The following is a 21,609-nucleotide window of genomic DNA, read 5'->3' on the forward strand; positions in this document are numbered from 1 at the left end:
AGTGTTATATAAAAGATTGGAATCATTAAGAACTTTCTTTGGCAAAGGACATTTATTGTGCCAGGAAACAGCAGGAACTCAGCTATTAAAAATGTCCGTGATTTTTGATTATACATATTTAAATTTAATAATTCCCAGAAAATGAAGGGCCTTGCTTATTTTGTATTTTGCTTGCTAAAACCTCCCAAGGTCATTTTTCCTCTCCTCAGAAATAAATGCCTCATTTGTAGTAAATTAAAATTAGAAGAGTGACATTTGACAAAGACTTTCCAAACCAGTTCTGCATTTTAGATTTGCAATTATATACACTTCAGAGATCTGAATTTCATAGAGTTTGACACCTGAAAATGTGGGTCTATAAGGTGTTTGGGTCAGCATTCTCAAACTTGATATATAACATTGAAATTTGGCACAAAGGTGCTGAAGTAGCTGTCTAATGGGTTGTTTTGTTTTATCTGCATTGCATGATTCTTCTTCCCTCCCCCCCAAATATATCAGCCATTTCTCAGTGATAAGATAAGGAAGCTTAATATAGACCTGCCAAATAAATCATATGAAGGAACTGTCTGTTTCAAGACAGGGAAAGCCATTGGTCTTGCTGCTTCTTTCACCTATCTGCACACACACACACAATCCCAATGCAAATTGAAGTTCTTCCTATTTTCCAGCCCTTTCTCTTGGGACAGCAGCTCTCAATTTTCTGTCCTACTGAGATGCCTTGCACCAGGTTTCATGAGGTGACATGCATTGTTTCATTTCTGTGACTGTTTAACCTCAGCCATCTGAACACCAGTCATGTGCCATGGAGTATTTCAGAACTTTCTGAACAACTTTCAACTTCTAGCTCTCTTCCTTCCCTCACCTCCAAGAATTTGTAGTGACAAGCATCAAAAGCTTTTGTCATGTTTTAGCTCCATGGGTATGTTCACCTTGGGTTGAGAGAGCTTCTTTACCTTTTCTGCCATACAGCTGCAAACTGGCAATCAGGATTACAGTAAACTCTCAACCTCTGGGTTGGTTTGGTTTTTTGTTTCGTTTTGTTTTTAATTTTTCTTACTTTTAAGATTATTTGGAAAAGGAGAGGAGATTTCCTTCAAGCCAGTGCTGAGAGGGAGGGTCCTTGCTAAGGGCAGGGGCACGTGTGTGTGAGGCAGATATCTCAGGTATGGAGAGGGCAATTTGATGCCCATTAAAGGTGAGGAGGGCACGTAATAGAGTGGTCTCTGCTTAGAGAGACATGGCTGTGGTGGAGCCAATTCAGGCTCTTCAAACTGCTCCTATCTATTTGAGCCACTTTGTGGGGCCAGCACCAAGGGGGGTTGTGTGTATGTGTGAGAGACATAACAAAACAGCATTTCCTGTGAGTATCTGTGCTGTCTTTGGGTTTAGCAGTTAACTTGTTAAAACCTTTTATTGCTTGTTCATGCAATGATTTTGAATTGTGTTTCTGCTTTTTATCAACAAGGTTACTTCTCCCTCAGCCATTCTGCAGAATGAGGTCTTGAAGTCAGTGAAGATGATCACAGCTGTTTAAAGCATGTTGCCCTTTTTGGCCTAGTTCTGTCACCCATTTTACCATGTCTGTTCCTAGATTATACTCGGAACACATCCCTGCCACTGCCCATCCATGGGGAGCAGGCTGGCAGTAGCAGCAGTGAGCACGGCTCTGTTTCACCAGACTCTGATGTACAGCATGAGGTGTTTTTTGAAAGGCCAAAGAGATCCATTTCAGAGATTCAGACAAAGCATCCCATTTCTCATTTACTAAGGTAAAATATTTGCTTCTCACTTGACACCCTTGAGGGATTCTGTGGATATAATTCACATTTTATTTTATCTGATGGCAATTTTTTCACATAATGGTTAGGTAAACACATGTTAATCAGGAAGTTTAGATAGATAGATTACCAGTTAATGTAAACATTGTCTATGTTTAATAATGAACAATCATTCCTCTCCTTTAAGGTTTCCATGTACTTTTACACTTTTCTTCCTCCAGTGAGTAAATGTCAGTGGTGTTATTGATTGAGTTGATACAGATTTAGGAGTTAAATGAGGATTTGACCCTTCCATGTACTCATGACAAAATGGGAAGCAGAAATGCAGTTCTCCTTCTCCCAAAGTACAAAGCAATACTTTCAAATGAGTATGTTACAGTATGGGTCCAGAAAAAAATGAGTAGTTTCAGCTTTCCTCCCCAAAGCTGACATTAATGCCAGCTTCTTAGCAGGGGGAAATCAGCCACGTGGGTTTTGAGTCAGCAGAGGATCTGAACCGTCTTCTGTCTCAAAATTAGCATTTACCAGTCTGATCAATCTGCTGCTGTAGTTTGAACTGAGTTTTCAACCCCAGAAGTGTCCTTGCTCCCTTCTGGCAGTCCTGGTGCTTTGCTAATGCTGAGGTCTCTCTTGTGCCTGTGCTGGGTGGCTGCCACAGCGTCCCTGACGAGGGCTCGGCCTCGGAGGACAGGAGCGCCTCGCCCTCCGTGGAGGACAAGGATTCCGGGCTGTTCCTGCTGCGCAAGGACAGCGAGCGCCGAGCAATCCTCTATAAAATCCTTAAGGAAGAGCAGGACAAAGTTGCTTCCAATTTGCAGGAGTGTATTGCACAGGTAATTTCACTTCAGCTCACCTCTTCCCGTGTCAAAGGGAAAATAATGAGCCAAGTAATATTATTCCTTTTCTGAAAATGAACAAATGAAGGTGTTTGGATTGTTCCTTCTGAGTATCTTTAATCTCTGAGACCTGTAACTGTGTGAGCTGTTTGCTGTTGTGTGAATGGGTAGCAAACACCACCTTTTGGCTGCTGATGGGCTCTTGGGGTTATATGAGGGAGAGGTTTGGGTATTTGATGTGGGATTGTGGAGAGCTGAGGTTGGTGGGTTGGGTGGTTTTCATGTTGTCTTTTCTTTTGGCTTTTAAGGACATGGAGCTAAACCACCACATGGTGTTAGGTATATTCTGCTTTAAAGGTAGAGACCTGATTAACAATTTTTAAGAAAATGTTTGTTAACTAGGTGCCAGGATCACAGTATGTGAATCTTAAAAAAGCTAAGGTAGATTTTCTGAAGAGCGGAAGGTGGGGTGGGAAGGTTTAGTTACTGTGAAGAGGAGCAAGAAAAAAAATCATAGAATGGTTAATGCACACCCAGGCATTGCCACACACCTGTAACAGCCTTTCCTTCTTAATGTCTGCTTGTGATGAGCCTCTCTGGTGAATCTGACTTTTGCTCATACCCTTGTCAGTGATTTTTGGGCAATCTCCAGCACACTTGTTCGTGACACTGTCCCATCATTTATTTTTACTAAAGCTCTGTTTTTTCACCTGGACCCATAAAGGGGAGTGTGCTGACTCTCAGTGTGGTGTCCCCAGCCAGCTGTTGACATTTGTGGCTCAGCTGTCAAGCCCTGCTGCTCCAAGGTCAGCTCTGCACAGCCCAGGGTTTGCTCCTTCCTGTGCTCCCTTCCACAGCAAACTGCACCACAGGGGCTCCTGTAGGGCTCTACAGACCACAAACTCAGGCTGGGGAAGCAACTGGGATACATTTCTGCTCTAAGCTTGAACTGCAAAACAGCTGATAGCCTTACAAACAATTAAAATTCAGAGTCAGAAATAATCAGGGCTCCCAGCATTTTCCACAATGAAGGATTATTTAGTAGCAGCAAGTGCTGGTTCGGTCTCCAGCTGTTTTGTAGCACTGCTGTAATAATCTCTTTTCCATAATTTATGTACTAGTCCCTCTACCTTTTAATTACAGAGGTTGTTCTTACAGACATTTGGATGGCTTTAACTGTCGGGGTTATGGACTGAAAATCATAAAATAAACACTGGTGAATCACTGTGTCATTTTAGACCTTTTTTTGACTTGGGATAAATACATATATAAGCATACTTTTTTTCCTAAAGAAATCAAATATCTGCATGATTAGAGAGAAATCCAGATTGAGAAAGGATAGTATCTAAAAAAATTGGGTATCTTAGCGACTCATTTTGCTGTTTTTATGGAGGAGAGCTGCCCTCTGCAGTACATTGCAGGAATGCCTAGATATCATTTGGAACCTCTTCCCTTTATGACAACCACAGTAGCAGTAGGTTTACAGGAGTTTTTTGAAAACAGAAATTACTTTTTTTTTTTAAAGAAAAGATAAAAACTAGAGACCTTGCAGAAAAAAAAATTCTGTGATTCAGTTCATCAATGTGAAATATACAGAAGAACTATGTAACCCTAAGAATATTAATGCTACTAAATAGATGTTTAATGACTCTGGGATTCATTTGATATACATTCATTATCTCTTCTCCAGAGTTCTGAAGTACTGCAACTTTCAGTGGACCACATCAAGCAGATTATTGGGATTTTAAGGGACTTCATACACTCTCCTGAGCAGAGAGTGATGGCTTCTACAATATCCAAGTTGAAAATGGATTTGGACTTTGACAGCACTTCCATCAATCAGATTCATCTGGTGCTGTTTGGATTCCAGGATGCGGTGAGTTCCTTTCTGGTGTAGGGGTAGAGGAATTCTTTGAGGTATCACAGAATGCTTTAGGTTGGAAGAAATCTTAAAGATCATCTATTTCCAACCCCCCTTCCATGGGCAGAGGCACTTTCCACTACATCAGGTTGCTCCTGAACAAAGCTCATGCCAGGGGTTTGCAGCTTCTCCACCGTTCCTCTCCCTCCTTGTACTGTAGAAGAGTTTGAATGTCACAGTCTGGTTTGAAATGGTTTGAAAGCTGTAGCCTAAAACTGTCAAATCTGTTGATTAGACTTGAAAGGTGGGAGGTTTTTAGTGCTGCATGCAGTTTTTACCTTATAAAGCTTATTATGACTACTGGAAAATAAGATTCTCTTTCCTAAGGTGTGAGCAAATGGTGTTTGCTGCTACTTTTTCAGGTGAACAAAGTGTTAAGAAATCACTTAATAAGGCCCCATTGGATGTTTGCAATGGATAACATCATCCGCCGTGCAGTCCAAGCAGCAGTCACTATTCTTATTCCAGGTAAATCAAAGCAGCTGAAAAGAATCCTTTTATTAAAAAAAAAGATGTTCTGCATATCAAAGAGCTGTAGCAAATGGACAGTTCAGATGTTTACTCTTTCAGCATGCATTAACTGCACCCCATGTGCTACTCATCAAAAGACATGGGGTCAGAGTGTTGCAGAGAAAGAAGTGTTGATCTGGAGGATTAATGCTGTACTTGCAGTACAAAAGCACATAATGGGGAAATAACCAGTAGTTCTGCACCCCAGTGTGGTCCAAACATGACCAAAAAAAGGCAAATTAAATTCAGTCCAAGCTGGAGATTTTCTAGTAAGAAAGAAAATTATTCTGTATACATTAATGACATCCAGCATGGTTAACACTGCACAAGTCTGGTTATGTGTTCTGAAAAATTATTAATGAGCTTAAAAATTATTAATGGAGCAGATGTGTAGAAGGGAGTGCATCAGTATGAGGAAGAGGATGATTCTGGCCCATAGATGGACAATAGGGAAAACCACCAGGAAGATAAATGTCTAAGTACTGTCTAGGAATGAGTTAAGTTGGAAATACTTAAGTAGTTTTGTAACTGTTTAAAATGCTGAGCACCCCTTCCAGTATAGGAATGTTCTGAGTGACTTAGTAACAGTGAGCCCTTTCAGTCCAAAGTTGCCGTGGCTTTTAAAGCCAAATTGGCCAAATTTTTTAGGACTTTGTACAAGAAAAATCACAGCTGTTCTTTGGTAATAAGGGTGGCCACCTGCAGCAAGTTCTGAGAAGTGGGGCTAGAAATTCTCCCTGGAGAAGAGGAATGCTTCCTCTTTGGCCCAGGGCATTAGGGAAAATTACTATTTTTTTTTTCTCTTACTATTTAGGAAAAATGGAAGCTTTCAGGGGTTTCTCCTTAACATATTTTACTGACTGTTTTATTACTCATCTCATGATATTTGTCCCCACTATGACTATGACCTACAGCTCTACCTTTGCTGGTGCATTGCTCATTCCAGAACCAATGCCAGAGAACCTGTGCTCCAGCTCACAAAGGCTTCACTACCCCCCTGCTCAGTGCTGCAGTAAAGCACATTATGCAAAGTCTTCCCCACCCACAGTAGTGAAGAAAAAACTGCACAACCTCTGAAGACACAATTACCAAAAGAACCTTGTTCTTCCCCTCATTCTTTTTACCAGAGCTTCACACTCACTTTGAGCCAGCATCAGAAACTGAAGGTGGGGACAAGGACACTGATGAAGTGGAGCAGAGTTTCCAGCCCTCTGAACAGAACGGGGCTGAGGACGCTGCCATCACATCAGGGGTCAGCAGCCTCAGTTCTGAGGTGTCACACAAGGCTCAGCAGCAGCTCAGCCAGGAGCTGGGCAGACTTAAACACGACACCTTAAGGTAAATCTCCTCTAAAGACTCTGGATGTAGTTTCAGGCAGTCTTTGAAAAGCTACACTGATGGGTACATACTTACCCATAGTACTGCTCAGCTATTGCCTTGCAATAAAGCCTTCCAGGAACACAGGTGGATTTGGAATACACTGGCAGTACAGTATTGCAACTGAACATCATTCAGTACAGCTTTTCTTTCTGTGTAATTATTCTGTTAATTGCAGAATGTCACATTGGATTTCTACAGGGAAGTAATTAGGTTTGTGTAACTGTGCCCATTTCCTTCCTGCTCCTTGGATGCCCCCTGACTTGGTGTCAGTGCCTCAAAGCTGTTCCTGCAAGGAAAGGCCACAGCAGCTCTGTCCTGGCTCACGGGACAGGCTGGCCACTCATTAGCACCAGCAGAGCTCAGCAGAGCCCTGCCCTGTTTCTCATGGGTTACATGTGTAGGGTGCTGCCAGCATGTTAACAGCTGAACTTCCCATTCTTCTTCATGCATGTGATGTAAATCTGTGATCAGAAAGTCCCTGGTAAAACGTCAGTGTTACATTGTTCAGTAGTAAATTACAGTATAAAGGCAGCAACTCTGCCCAGGGAGGCTGCAAAACAGTAGGAACAGAATTTATGAGCTATTCACTAAATTCTGCAGGTGAAAGCCTTCAAGTGGCACCCCTGAGTCTCAGACAACCAAAATGAAATCTCTAAGCCATTAGAGATGTTATTTATGACAGTACCCCTCACAAATGCCTCTGTCCTGTGGTACTCATTAAAAATGATCTTTTTTTCCATTAGTTTTATACTCAGTGTGGTTGCATTTAATCTTTCTTATATTCTACAAGGCTTTTGGAAAATCTCATTCAGAAGGAGAAAGAGTATCAGACCCTCTTACGACAATCTTTGGAGCAGAAGACTCAGGAATTACAATTGCTTCAATTAAAACTTAAACCCAAAGGTATGAGGAGACATTGCAGTTACATAAAAACATATGAAATCATGTGTTTGTTGAAAGGATGCAAAACCATACAGCTTAAGCTTCAGTTACCTGAAAACAATCACTTTTGCCCTAGTTGTGAGGTGTATTAACCTTTGTTTTCTGTTAAAGATTCGCAGCGGTCTGCAGCAACTTTCAGAGAGAATGCAGACCCTGAGCTCATGAACTGGCTGAAACAACAAGGAGCAGACTTGGATACCATTAAGAGGGTAAAAATAAATCACATTAAAAAAACCTCATCATTTTAGTCATAATTAGCAGTTTGGTTTCAAATAAGGGGTATTTATTTATGAATAAATTTGCCTTTTAGTTTGCTGAAGAAGATTACACATTAAGTGCTGTCCTTAATGATATCACCAAAGATGACTTGTGGTATCTTCAGCTGCGGTAAGAAAATACTCTTTTGTTTACTGTTAAGAGCTTAATTAATGTATTTTGTTAAAAACCTTTTAAAGTTTGGTTATTTAAATAGGTCAGTGACAGTTCAGGGGCAACTGCCATCAGTTTCCTCTCAGATTTTCTGATAAAAGTTTTTACAACTGACACAACTACACCAAGGATACTTTGAGCCATCTGCTTTGGCATTTCTCCAGGTTGGGACCTTTTTTTGCACCCTTCACAATGAAATAATATGAAAATAATTAATATGTAATCATGTGAAAAACAGGCATAAAGAATTTATTTTTTCTACCCATTGATTCAGGTCCTTTTCTCATCATTCAGTAACGCCTGGCTGACCTGAAAGAACTTTTAGCTATAACCTTAACAGTGTAGTTTGTTATGTACTGTCATAACCAGTCTATCCTTGGGATTTCTCTGTTTTACTTCTTGCTCAGTTTAAGGCAGTGGAGATGAGGGAGCTCTCCCTAACTGATCTCTCCATTTCCCTTCATGCAGGGGGGGTCTTCGCTGCAGAATCTGGAATGCAATCCTGAACCACCGACAAGCATCCGGCAAGACCTCAGTGCAGGTCAATGCTTTGGAAGAACACAAAAAGGGAATAAGCAAATGAAATACATTCCCAGCACTTAAACTGTTAGGTGTATATATTTGTATGTACAGTGGCCTTGCAGGTTTTGCACAGTTATGTAGCTTGTTTGACCATCAGTGTAATGCACAGTAACAGCTTTTTAGTCAGTGTCAGTGCATGTAAGTTATTTATGACAAGACTAAAGCATACGATGCCTGTAGGTGGAATACAAGACATTAGCAGAGAAAAAAACCCACCTGAATTGGCTTCAGCACTGTGAAAACTGTGAACTTTAAAATGTGTTACTTCTGCTGGCTGATGGTTTGAGCAGGGGGGGATATGCTAGAGCATGCCACCTCGTTGTAGATGGATTTATACAGCTTTTTGTATTAAAGCTACTCTCACTGAACTACTGAGAAAAGCCTGGTGTGATGTTTTCAATTAGTGACTTTTCTGCAGCACAACCAGAGCATGTAAATTGTATTTTTGGTGGGGTTTCTGGGAAAGAGTTCATGAAACAAAACAGACCGTTAGATAAAGGTTGGTAAAGTTCAATTTTTATTTTTCTTTTTACACTGTACTTAACACATACAGCGATCCAAAGAAAGTCAGTAAAGCAAATATATAGCACTTTAAATAAACCACTTTCTCTCTGACTTAGCTTCTTCTGAAACATTCAGCACGTTTAAGAAATTCCATATGCAGATGGATTTCCTTACACATTTCCTCTTTTGAAAGAGCTCTTAAATAAGCTTAAGAGTTGTTTATTATAGTTCCTGTAAATGCATTCACTTATTCATAAGAATAAGTTACACCAATAAAAAGCCTTTAGCTGACAGACTTGTACTTTATCCACTGGTTTGGGCCACGCACTTCAAAGGGTGGCTCATTGAAGTAGATGTGGTGACCCAGTTCTTCCAGGGGAGGCTCTGGGTCAGTGGTAGCAAACTGAGCAGCTTCCTCTATCTCCTTCCTTACTGCCACATCAATTTCCTAAACCAGAAATGCATGCTTATTAGACGACAGCTCAGAAAAAGCATCATGATTTTGAATGTAAAGGCCATGATAAAGTATCAGTCAGAATCAGTTAACAATTACTAGAAATATAAAATCAAAAACGTTTTAAAACTCCTTCCCTACTAAACTGCATAATTTTGGGTAGTACTGGTACCTTACTGACCAAGGAACATGACCCCACTGAGCCTAGGGGGCTCCTCAGGGTTAGAGAGTTCCTCACTCCTTCACTAGGATTCTTCACATTTGGTCATTTCCCTTTCCAAGACTCACCCCCTTCCTGGGGAGTCAAGAAAGCCCAGGTAATTGTGATTTCTATCTGTTAGCAAATTACACCCTCCAGCCTTACTTAGCACCCAAAAGCAAAAGGCCTTTCCAGCAGAACACAACTTCAGGAGCTGGTCTGCAACAAAACTTCACCTATAAAAGTTATGTTAAAGCAAACCTTAAAGAGCTTTAAAGAAAAGCATGGCATACTGCCCAGTGCTCTGCTTTCTGGAGATCATCAGTGTGTGACTGCTCAAGAGCTTCCTTACATAGCAACTCAAACCATACCTTTAGTTCTTCAACACTAGCAAGGTTGTTGTTGACCATTCTGTCCTTCAGCAAAGTAATGGGATCACTTTTGCTTCTCACTTCTTGAATTTCTTCTCTAGTACGATAGCTAAGAACGAGACAGGCAAAGACATGAGTGCTGGAGCAGAGTGAGGTCTGGACACAGCTCACTTCTAGAAAAAGAGTCCAAAGAGGTGGCAGGGATGCAGTGACAACACAGAACATTCATCACCCAAAGGATGGCGCAGCAAGAGCCAGAGGTCTCCAGAGAGAGATCTGTAAATACCAATTGAGCAGAAGTAGCTCCAGACTCAAGGAAAAGGGGAGCAAACCCAGCCTGAAACAGTTATCCTGAAGGGCCTTATTTCCTCCTAACCCTTCCCCCCTATGGAGGGGGCTGCATGACATGCACAGGCTGCCAAGTCACTGCAAGTTTCCAGTGAAGAGCTGGGATACACCTCTACTTCATGCAGACACATGCAGCTTGATCAGTTAGAGCAATGCCCAAATCTCTCTAGCACCTGGATGTTTGTACTTTTAGGATGTGTTCTACTTGTCTGGGCAGTCCAAACTGTTCCTGTAATTTGACCTTACAGGATTTTAATCTTTTTAAAACCCCAGAAAAGCATGATGCTATTCAACCAAACCTTCATTAGGACACAGTGTAAGCAGAATTCATTAATAGAGAGCACAGAAGTTTTACTGACTTTGTGCTTGTTCTAAACCCACATCTTTTAATTCTGCATTAAAACGTGTGTTACATGGCTACGGATTATCAGCTGAGCAATGAGATGAGTGAGCAGGCTACTCATAGCAATTTCATTCTAACCTTTAAATGCATCTAACATCTGATTTAAACACTGAATTTCACAGTTTAATCTCTTAGAATTTGACCATCAGTACTTATTTTCAGTGAAAAGAAAGAAGAAAGAATGTGACAGTACCTTATTCCAGGGTCACTCATACTGTGGCCGTGGTAACGATACGTCTGTAACTCCATCACAAGAGGACCCTTGAAATCAATAGAAATACTGAGTGTTGCCACCACGAGTGACCAACTTGTTACAGCAGCAACTATTTGCTTGAGCTGAATTGCACCAGTGATCAATTAGTTTTATTCAACAGGTTTTTCTCAGTTTAATTTACATTAGCACATCTAGTTTCACAGAGTAAAATGAAACCTAATTCTTCTTAAATGGAAAGCATGTGCTGATATTGTAAGCATTTATTTTCATGTTCTCATTGAGCAGCTTTACAATTTCCTTCCTTCCACCATTACTCAAAATATTTTAAATTACCTCACAGAACCTTCATTACTTCAAGTATTGAAAGTTTTCAAAACCAGTGTTACTGTACTTGGGTAACAGACACTAACATCGACTCACAAAACCTTTATTTCACTTTCCATTTCTTGTAAATATAGAATAATTATTACCTTCCTTGATGCTTCCCCTAACTAAACACAGAAATCACAACTGCCTGACAGTCATAACACCTTTCACAACAGAAAGTAATTGTGGTAGAAATGGGAAAAAATGACAGTATAAATAATAAGTGTTTGGTTAATACAAATTGAGGAACTACTTATGCAGGAATAGCTTGCAAGAATTCTACCCATGGGGAAAGAATGCCAGTTACAGACTTACCTTTCCAGATCTGCAGTACTCAGCTGCAAACTTTACTGCTTCTCGGACACAGAGCACATCCATGCCATCCACCTGGTAATGAGAAAAGACACATTAAGGCAAAAAGATCCCAGCCTCCAAACTTCCACTCTCAGTATTTCCACAAGTGGAACAGAATTCAGCTTCAAGTAAATATATATAGAAATAAAAGAAATACCTCTGTCTGTGTTGTGTAGGTATGTGCACACACATTCCCCCTCAAAAAAAGCTGTACTCACCCTGAGACCTGGAATGAAGTATCCTCTTTTGTAGTAGTCAGTGCTGGCTGCAGCTCTTTCAACTGATGTTCCCATTCCATACCGATTGTTCTCACAGACAAAAATACAAGGCAGCTTCCATAAGGCAGCCATGTTGTATGTTTCAAATATCTGGCCCTGAAAGAAAATTAAGTTACATCTCATCAGGGAGCTCAGCCTTCAATCATTAGGCTCTACTGAAAATCCTTCAGTTGCAGAGGTCTAGAAATTGTAATACTAAAAGTGATCTGAAACCAGCCATTTGCTACAGGTAAGAAGGAATAAAAGAGAAGTTACATTATATAAGGCAATTTTCAACTCAACCAGTAGTTTACAGAAGTTAATTTTTAAGCCTGAATCAGTATCTGTGTTAGGGTACTACAAAACCTTCCACTTTAACTTAACTCAGGTATTTCAGCAACAGTCATAAAAAATACTTGACAATTGATTTACCTGGCAGGATGCTGCTACAGCAAAGTTAAGTTTGACTGCAGTCAACCTTGATTGCTCTGAGTCAAATTCAGGGAAAACCATGAACTGACATCTCCACCTGTGCTTTGAAAGTGTGAAACTACCAGTGGTACACACAAATCACCAACTGCTTATCTGGCTTATTGTCTCAGCTGATGACATGAAGAGTCTGGCTGGAATATCTTGGCTGGAATATCAATAGTAACTGGCTCTGCCAGAATGCTCTGTCCTCTTCTCAGTCTTCAGAAACATGATTTACACATCTCTCTCTCCCTATCCAGCAGCACTGTCATCTTCACTGCCATCCTTCAGAGCTCTCCTTACAGCACAGACAGTTCAGGGTGCCACACTTAGGTGAGCTGTGCACAACTGGAAAGAGGGTAAAGAGTAACTGGAAATCCCTCCTCTCAAGACTCGAGTACCATTCACATAATTAACCATTAGCCTCATTCACTCTCTGTGTTCCAGAACAGAAGGAGCCAAAAACCTTTCCCTCCACTACAGCTACAAGGGCCAAACTCAAAACAGGGGTGGGGAAGGACAGATGTTTACACAGATCCAAAATATGATAAAACACTGCAGGCACATGGAACATGCCTGATATATAAAGAGTACCTAGCAATTAACTTCTAAACTGTTCACCTGAATCACCCCTCTGAGGACTCCAAAGTTGTTGGAACACATCCCTGCTCAAACACCTAAGACAACTCAAATAAGAGGTGGCCATGTCCAAAATCTGCAACATGCCTGGCCACCTCCACGGAGTTCATCAACGCTGCCTGGGTTGCAGGTACACAGGGAGGGCAAAACATGCTCTTCCACCCCTTGGAGTAAAGGCAGAGCTCACAGAGCACAGAAGGAAAATGGATTCCCCCCAGCCACGCTGCTTTACCTGATTGGCTGCACCATCCCCATACAAGGCCACGCAGATTTCATTTTTAGCAAAGTATTTACAGGCCAGAGCAATCCCAGCTCCAAGAGGAACCTGCCACAGAGTACAGGACAAAACATTTTAGACCAACATTTAAAAGAGTTGAAGATAGGCAGCCTGAGGATCTTGAAGGAGACATTTAGGCTGTTAGAGACCTGCTCAACAAACAAGCTGTTACCCACCTGCTTCCCTTTGTTACAAATGTTATTGCAGCCAAAATATAAACATGAACGGTATTCTCAATTTGAATTATTTTTGCTACAGTTTACAAAACAGTGAGAACACCAGAATAAGACATACCAGCCACAGAGCAATGGTATCTGCATACAAGCTCACAGAGCACAAAAACTGAGAGGAAACACTGAGAGGCAACAGGACACGAGCTAAATTGAGCTTGTGCTTTAAAACAGAAGTAATGTACATACCTGAGCACCAACAATACCATTGCCACCGTAGAAGTTTTTGGTATACATATGCATTGAACCTCCTTTTCCCTTTGCACATCCTCCTTTTCGACCTGAAACATGAATAACAAGCATCTTCTGTTTTGGAGGAAAAATACTAAAAAATGGAAACATCTAATTCAGTTCCCAAAGGTAATAACACTAAGACCATGATCTGTGTGGAGTTAGGACATGATGGCCGCTCTCATGTTTAAGTTTACACTTAAACATCTCAGAAAACAAATAAGGGGGGGAAAAGAGAACAATAACAAAAGCATAATTCTGGAAATATGGATGAGATTACAGTATTTCAAAACCAACCAAAAGTTTCAGTGTCCTACTATACAAAAGCACTTTCAGATAAATATGAGGTGTTTTTTTATAGACAACAAGTATATAATTACTTTTGGCTTCTGCAAGAAAAGTAAGAATAATGTTCCAAATTAGTTGCAATAATTTAGACTTGTTCTCCCTTTGACAATAACCACGTGTAAAAATTACCAACAGGACACTAAAAAAAACCCCAACCACTACCAGCTCCCCATTCCACCCCAATATAAACATTAGTCACCCAGCTCAGCTTTATTCAAGGTGTAGTTTGAAGATAACAAGTGATCCATGAAGCATTACAACAAACCCTATTTAAATGAGCCTATCTAAGAACACAGAATTTCTCATCAGCCCATTCCATTTCCTACTCTTTTCTGTCTTGTTACTATTCATAGAAGATTTTATTTTATTTCTAATACGCACAGCTTGTCTGGTTGGTTTTCTTACATTAGCCTTCGTGTTTATTTTAGAAGTGAGTCTCTTTCTGAAATTTGTACTTCTCTTTCTTACTTTGTAGTGGATCATTTTTATTATTGATATTTCTCATACCTTTCCTGTGTTTATGGATTGGTTAATTGGCTTTGTGGGAGCTGTTACAGATTTTGCCAGCTAGGACCAAAGGAAAAAAAGTCTAATTCTAAGAAAAATAGTTTTACGAATAAGTGTAACTTACCTTTATCAAGCTCCCTCCACTTTTTGTACACTCCCTTCTTGCATGTTAGAATGTATTTAAAAATTCCTGATTAGCCAATGTTACTTTTTGCTACATTTTCTACTTTTCTTAGAACACAAACTCATTTCTCATGTAATTGTCAATTCTCCTGAAAAGTCCTTTTCTATAGCTTGTTGCCCCTAGGATCTTATCTACTGGTTTTATTTTGGGTCACTCTGCTTCCTTCTCCTTCAAAGATCTTTTAATTCTGTCATTGTAACTCATGCTGTCTTTTAGTTTGGCATTTGTAGTTAAGATACTTTTTTGCAAGAATGGGCTCTAGCAGCGGCTCTAAGAATTTTCCCCAAGTGTCATTTTCTGGAATAACTGTCTCTTTACCACAGCCACTCCTTCCCAACTGAAAGAGCCCCAGTAAAGTCAAGTATAATGTTAAAGAAAGCTATGTGTCATGAAATGTAAAAAAATCCCACTACATTATGACTCATATTTGTAGTTTCGGGGTCCATAGTTGGCTTCAGTCATGACAATCTTCCCATTTACTTTTTGACTTACCGGTATCCAGTGACACTTGGCAAATCAGTCACCACTGGATTCTGCAGATTGTGCACATTACAGATATGCATTCTTAGCACACACAGTTCTTAGTTTACAAAATCATACCACTTATCTAAGCCCCAAACAGGCTTTCCTATACTAACATGTCAAGCATGCAGATTCTTAGATCAAGTCTTTATTATACCAGTGATGCAAAAGGCCTTCAAGCTCCTTGCATCCATTCACAGATCTCATAAGAGTTCATCAGGCTGATCTTCTCTTCCCTGCTCCAACCTCAACCCTATTCTTTTGCATCTCTCCTTTCTGAAAAATCTCTGCCTTGATTATTGCTTAATATACTTGTTACAGTCAAATTTTGCCAAATCATTCAGTTTATCATTACAGGCAAAGTTTACCAGTCTTCCTAAGACTTCATCAGCATAATTCTGAAAATCCAGGTCTTTCTCCTAGGAAGGATAGTGCCCTGTCCCACTGAGAGCAGATGCCTACCATCAGCAAGTTCAAACCTGCTGCAGCACAAAGAATACAGCATATGGTATCCAGAAAAATCTTATGAATTTGTTCTTTAGAAGTACCAGCACTTAAATATTCCTGATTAGCTAATTTTCACAGTAAAAATCAGTGATTCGTAAAACTGAAACAACTGATCCATTCTGCTATGTCACTAAACTGCTTCTGAAGGCCCAGTAGACTTTGTGCATTGACATCACTTTGAATTTGAGAGAAGAATTCTGACACAAGCACAGCAGATGTGACCTCACTCTGCTGAGCACAAACCTGTAAGTTCTGCGAGAATCTCCCGGACAGGCACTCCCCGGGTGTAGGTGAAGCCGTGGGCTCTGTATGCTGTTATCACATGGTCTGTGGGCTTTATGGCAGCCTCAATCCCCACACAGCAAGCCTCCTGTTACACAGGACAGGCAAGGTTAGCAAGGAAGAAAAACACAGCTCCCACAGTCAGCACTGTGGCACACTGCTGATCCCACACACACCAAATGGTGGCAGGTCACAGGAGGAGCACAGATACAGGAGACCGACTTAAATCCCAAGGGTTGGTAACAGGCCTGGAGCTACAACAGCCTTGGGCTCTAAATTCCAACCTGACTGACTAGCAAAGGCACATGGGAGAGGAACCAGAATCTGCAAATATCTGAAGAATTTCCCCCCCCAATGAAGTATCTCAACAATCACAATTCAAAAACATCAGGGGATAATGGACAGACAGCAAAGTTTCAGTAAGTCCATGAAGGACTAGCAGAAGGGAGGAGATTTGGTCAATGGATGTTCAGGGGGTTAGGCCTTTGTTTGGGCAGTTTGTTGGTGTAAGTCATTGGAGGCTGATGGTGGCGATTAGTAGGCTGTATAGTGTAATGTTAGCTCATAGGTGTTTGTGTGAGGAGAGGAGGGTTAAGGGGAGGAGTACTGCAGTTGGGGGGATAATTTTTAGCATTGTAGGAGGTTGAAGTTGTGTGGGTGGTCAGAGACATGGGTTTGGGTGGAGGTTACTTGTAGGGCTGGCTAGCCCTGTGCCTGCTTTGCAGATGGAGAATCTTAGCATGAGGATAGCTTCTCCTGGCTGTTGCTTTTTAGTGGGCACATGATCCATGAGATACCAAAACAAAAGCCATCAATGAAACTTGAGGGGGGAAATGCAGGCCTTCAAGTGTGCTCATTCCTCACATTCAGCTGATCTTCAGCTGCACTGTGCCCTTCCCTGTCTTAGTGTCTCTCCTCCTCCCTCCTCTCATCCCTCTCCTTCTCTCACAATGCATACAGATAAACCAGTTCTACATTCTCCACTGTATTAAAAACCCTACATTAAATAAGCTAAGACAATATAAAAACCTCCTGGCCAAGAGTTCCTACCTGACCATCATATAAGTGGCAGAAGCCACGAATGATCTTCTGCTTGTAGAGCTGGTCAGACTTGAGCTCCATGCGGCGGATGGTCTGCATGGTCTTGTAGTACTGGAGCCCCTCCTCCCGAGTCATCACCGCCGTGGTGCCCGGCCCCTCCTCCAGCCGGTGGAGGTCACATTGCTGCACGTTAAACAAGTCATCATGTCCTCAAAATCATTCATCCTACTTAGGAATATTACTTAATTTTTTAATGATCTGCCATTTTAAAATTCAGAGTGTAAGAGGTCAGGACAACTGCGCACTGTTTCAAAACTCAGGGAAATAAAACCCTTACTTTTAATAAAGACAGATTTCTTCTCAGAAAATAAAGCCTCATTATTCCTAGAAGCAGAAGATGAACTAAAGTCCTCCAGCAATATGGCAAAAAGCACATTTCCATGGTTGTTGCACACTAAATACTAGGTAAGAGCTACAGAGGCTTAGTGAAAAGATAAGAAAGATCAAGAGTTTCCTCTGTTAAACAGTTTGTAAGATCTGGCCCTAAGAATGGCCATCACCTCTGCTACCTCTGCGATAAATAGTAAGTTCAGTGGAAGAGACTAAACAAATTACTGTGTCAGTGCAGATTAAATGGCCAAAATACTTATATGTAGGTTAAAGACAGTTTCTATCAAATCAAAAATCACTCCAGAGCAAATCCACTGACACCCAGATGAACTGGATATAACACCTGGGCACACTACTCAAGACAGCTCTGCTTCAAAGTTCACAGAACAACAGAAACTCTGGAGTCTTGTTATCAACACAGGATCAAATATTAAACCTTGTATCTACTCAAAAAAGAATTTTCATATAAACATATATTCCTTCCCTTCCACCTGAAAAAATGTTCATGCTTCACAGGCACAGCCAAACAGGGAGAGGGTGGAAAACAACACAAGTTATTTCCTTCAGATTTTCCTTCATCGATTCCTGAATGAAACACCAGCCCAGAAGCTACTGCCAATAGAAACATCACTTTTTCCTGAGACTCAGCCAGAGTGGAAAGCTGACAGAATATAACACACATTTTCTGAGCAGCACCAAGTCAAACATTGAAAAGATGCCATATTTTTTCCTCAAAAACCCACACAGACTTCAACCAGCTGCATCTTTGGGATAGACTGCAAACAACTAATTGTTTGAAAAGCATTAAGGAAACAGAAAGGTTCTTTAGCTCCTTTCTAACTCTGTTCTCACAGCTGCATTGTAATATAACAGCTGCAAAAAATCACAACCTCACATTCTTAAGAAACAAGTAACATTACCACACACTGCCAACACTGTACTTCCAGCTGCACTTAGTAATCAGGTCAGATAGTGAGGGGTTTGGTTCTGGAAATTCAAACCATATTTTCTAACTGAAAAGAGATTTGGGGACCAGTCCATCAGGTTAAGATCTCTAACAAATGCTTACAAAGAATGCCAGTATTAAGTGTTCTTCTTCACCTTAATCTCAAATGTAGCTTCACTTGCGAAGTCTCCGTAGTTACGGGATGCTACCATCACTCGAGAGGCCTTAAAAAAAGACAAAACCAAAGCATGAGCAGTGTTTAATGTAATTATCAAGTAAAAGTATGTGACTTTTCAAGTAATTTCGAAGAGTACTCCCAAACTGAGATAACTTATAAATAAGACACAGCAGTTGCATATCCCATAAGATCTGGGAACTTTTATTCTGTATGCCAAAGTCTTTTAAAAACCATTATTTAAAATTAGGATTAGAAAAAGAGAATTTAAGATGGTAACACCCTTGATTATCTAAAATAAACCCAGTAAGTTTCAAAACTTTTGACAATGAAGAGCATCAAAACCATAAAAATAATTGTTTATCCCTTCACATGCCAGGCCGATAATATAAGGAGAGACAGCCAATGGCAGACTTTGATTGCTGACTCTCTGTGCTGATTGGAATTTTGATTAGATAGAACAAAAAAAAACAATCCAAAACCAACCAAACAAAAGGAATCCAGCAGATATCTGAAATATAAACTACTCACACTTTTTCTTTTTAACAGGAAGAGAAACTGGGGGAATTCAAAGCCATAAAAATGGAGAGAGAGAGAATCATTTTAGTAACAGCATGGCCACTACTGTGGCCACTCTAAAAATGTGGAAACACAGAAGGTGCCTGAGGACACAAGAAACACAGAACAATAGAAAGGGTGGCACGGTAGGGGAGAGATAGGAAAGATGTTTAAGAATACATTACTGGTCCCTCTTAAAGAAGGAGCACAGGGTATTGACCAGTGAATGGTGGTGATTTTAGATGAGGAGCAAGTTTCTGTGCAGCATCAGACAGGATGGGCCCATGTCCATGCATGCGCTGCGGCCACAGCGTAAGGAGCACTACATCTTTCATGGCAAGACTGTGCTGCTAATTAAGTTACACAAAAACTTACAGCAGCTCCTTCAGCCAGGGAATCCACATACATTTAGATGAAGGTAGATTCCACCAAAATTTTGAGAATGTTCAGGTCACCATCTCCAAAAAAGTTCTGACTGACATGTGTGAAGCTTGGGAGAAAATTCTCAACCCATGCTGGTTACCTCCTCTGTTGTATATCGATCAGATTTATCAGTAACACTGTTCCCATTCACCCTGCCCTGTTATCAGATTAAATATTTAGAAGTTTTAATTTAAACCCAGTTTCTAAACTATTTACCACAATGCATCAGTATTATCAGTGAAGAAAAGCTGTTTTACTCCTAGAGCTGGAAGTAAATCCACAGTTTGGATTCACAGTATCACAGAATGGCCAGGGTTGGGAAGGATCTCTTTAGCCCACCTGGTTAAACTCCCTGCTCTGTTCAGATTGAGGAGTCTGGACAAAAGTCCTGATATGTGGGCAGTACACCTATCAAAAGTAAACCTAGACCAGACTGACTGAGGCCTTACCTCGCTAACAGCTCCCTAGGTTAGCAGCGTTTGGAAGGAAAAAAAAATGAAGAAGAGTTAAGTAGCTGTATCAAATAATGAGGGGAGGAGAAGTCAGCAAATTATTATCCAGCTAGAACAGAACACTGCAAGTGGTAGTTTCTATACATGGAAATCCATCTGTACACTCTGGAGAATGCTCAAAGCACATATGAGATACTGCTTTATGGATTAAGTCTACCTCTATTTATTTGGTAATTTATGCCTTCACTACAGAGACATAGGAACAATTAAAGACAAATATTTACATATTTGGTAAGCAGTTATTGAAATATCTGAACCAGATTTACTTTGGCATTCCAGTAGAACACAGTATCTCCAGAGCAGGCCAAGTACCTGTAGTAAGGGCCAAATTTTAGGCACCCATATCTGCAGAATTTAATCTAGAGATTCTATTTGTGAAGTAGGAAATACTCCTAGATATGCAGCCCAAAGACAGATAGCAAGAGCCTCCAGTAAATTTTCTGCCCTGTGTTTTTCTGACGGATCCAGTCATCCACAAGCAGTGAATGCCTGGGTGAGAGATCTGCCTCAGAATGGGGGTGCAGCAGCACATCTGCTCTCCATAGCAAAAAGGCACCTGATTTCCAGTTACCTAAAAGTACCTTTTAACTCTGGTCTTGCCAACAAGTTTTCTTCAGCAGGGTTAATTTTTCCTCATGGCCACAGTCATTACAGTGGAATAAGCAGCATGAAGTGGTAAAAGCACGATTTTTCACACAGCAAAGGTAAAATACAACAAATGACTCACACTAATAACAAAAAAATAACAAACTTTGAAACAAAATTCATGCAGAAGTTGAAAAGGGCTAAGCAAAGGGAGGTCGAGCAGTTCAGTCAGACGCTGAACTCCACTCGGGCCGAGCAGATCCCTCAGAGGGACCTGTGCAGTCCAAGTGTGTAGGAACAAGATCGATCAAAGCCCTGCGCCATAAAGGGCTTAAAAAGCGAGACGACCATTTTACTGTCACTTGGGATCGTCACGCAGAGTGGGGGAAGGAAAAACCAAGGTGTTGTTGTTGTTTTTTTTTCTTCAGTTTTTCATCAGTTTTTCTCCCTTGCCGCCGGAGCCACATTCCCAGGCAGCTCCCGCCGTCCCTCCCGGGCTGTTCCTGGAGCTGCGCCCCGCGCGCCCCTCCTACCCCGCACCACTCCCGGCCGGGCCGGCACCGGCCGCGCTCGGCGGCCGCACTCACCGTCCTCCCGGCGGCCGCCGGGCCCTGCAGCAATCGGGAGAGCGCGGCCAGCAGCATCTTGCGCATGGAGCGGGAAGGGAGGGCAGCGCCTGCCGCGGGGCCCGTCCGCGGCTCTCCTTCAGCCGCTGCCGCTGCCGCTGCCGCCGCCTCGGCCGCGACCGCCGCCTGTCCTGCGTCCCCGCGCCCTGCGCATGCGCGGGCCTGCGCTGCGGCGGCCCGGGCAGCGCCCCCTGCTGGGCGCCAGAGCCGAAATGTCATTAAAGGTCATTAAAGGTCAGCTATGAGGAACAGCTCGGATTGCCCCTCAGAGCGCGCAGGGCGGCCAGCAAGCACGGGCCCCTGCGTT

The 21,609-nt window shown here is 41.5% G+C and overlaps 2 protein-coding genes across 4 annotated transcripts in view; one reads left to right on the forward strand and one right to left on the reverse strand.

The window, feature by feature from the left end:
- Nucleotides 1–8,746, forward strand: part of MAP3K15 (mitogen-activated protein kinase kinase kinase 15) — an 81,983-nt gene extending 73,237 nt beyond the window's left edge. For both annotated transcript variants that reach the window (XM_054514086.1, XM_036392773.1), the window contains 9 exons: nt 1,592–1,769; nt 2,437–2,611; nt 4,305–4,490; nt 4,898–5,003; nt 6,173–6,383; nt 7,216–7,328; nt 7,479–7,576; nt 7,678–7,754; nt 8,265–8,746. In XM_054514086.1, the coding sequence (XP_054370061.1) occupies nt 1,592–1,769; nt 2,437–2,611; nt 4,305–4,490; nt 4,898–5,003; nt 6,173–6,383; nt 7,216–7,328; nt 7,479–7,576; nt 7,678–7,754; nt 8,265–8,379 (1,259 nt within the window). In that variant the 3' untranslated portion in view covers nt 8,380–8,746. The remainder of the gene's footprint in view (nt 1–1,591; nt 1,770–2,436; nt 2,612–4,304; nt 4,491–4,897; nt 5,004–6,172; nt 6,384–7,215; nt 7,329–7,478; nt 7,577–7,677; nt 7,755–8,264) is intronic.
- A 126-nt stretch (nt 8,747–8,872) lies between these two features.
- Nucleotides 8,873–21,407, reverse strand: PDHA1 (pyruvate dehydrogenase E1 subunit alpha 1). 2 transcript variants are annotated; one of them, XM_036384591.2, is made up of 12 exons: nt 21,264–21,407; nt 20,029–20,043; nt 18,579–18,647; nt 17,097–17,270; nt 16,008–16,134; nt 13,655–13,746; nt 13,191–13,283; nt 11,810–11,965; nt 11,553–11,624; nt 10,851–10,918; nt 9,907–10,015; nt 8,873–9,330 (listed from the first exon to the last, which is right to left on the reverse strand). In XM_036384591.2, exons 1-12 carry the CDS (start codon nt 21,327–21,329, stop codon nt 9,166–9,168), a joined length of 1,206 nt encoding a protein of 401 aa, XP_036240484.1. In that variant the 5' UTR covers nt 21,330–21,407; the 3' UTR covers nt 8,873–9,165. The 2 variants fall into 2 exon arrangements, with proteins under 2 accessions (XP_036240484.1, XP_036240492.1); XM_036384599.2 differs by lacking the exon at nt 20,029–20,043.
- Between the last annotated feature and the right edge of the window lie 202 nt (nt 21,408–21,609).

Source organism: Molothrus ater, chromosome 2 (assembly GCF_012460135.2).
Source record: "Molothrus ater isolate BHLD 08-10-18 breed brown headed cowbird chromosome 2, BPBGC_Mater_1.1, whole genome shotgun sequence".
NCBI lineage: Eukaryota > Metazoa > Chordata > Aves > Passeriformes > Icteridae > Molothrus > Molothrus ater.

Bases quoted from the DNA above. Each gene is read 5' to 3' on its own strand.
- PDHA1 (XM_036384591.2), bottom strand. From the start codon at position 21,329: ATGCGCAAGATGCTGCTGGCCGCGCTCTCCCGATTGCTGCAGGGCCCG. The intron at 11,625-11,809 runs GTGAGTACAGCT...TCTCATTACCAG, and splicing joins ACTTCATTCCAGGTCTCAGG to GTGGATGGCATGGATGTGCT. The intron at 10,919-11,552 runs GTAAGTCTGTAA...ATTGATTTCAAG, and splicing joins AGTACTGCAGATCTGGAAAG to GGTCCTCTTGTGATGGAGTT.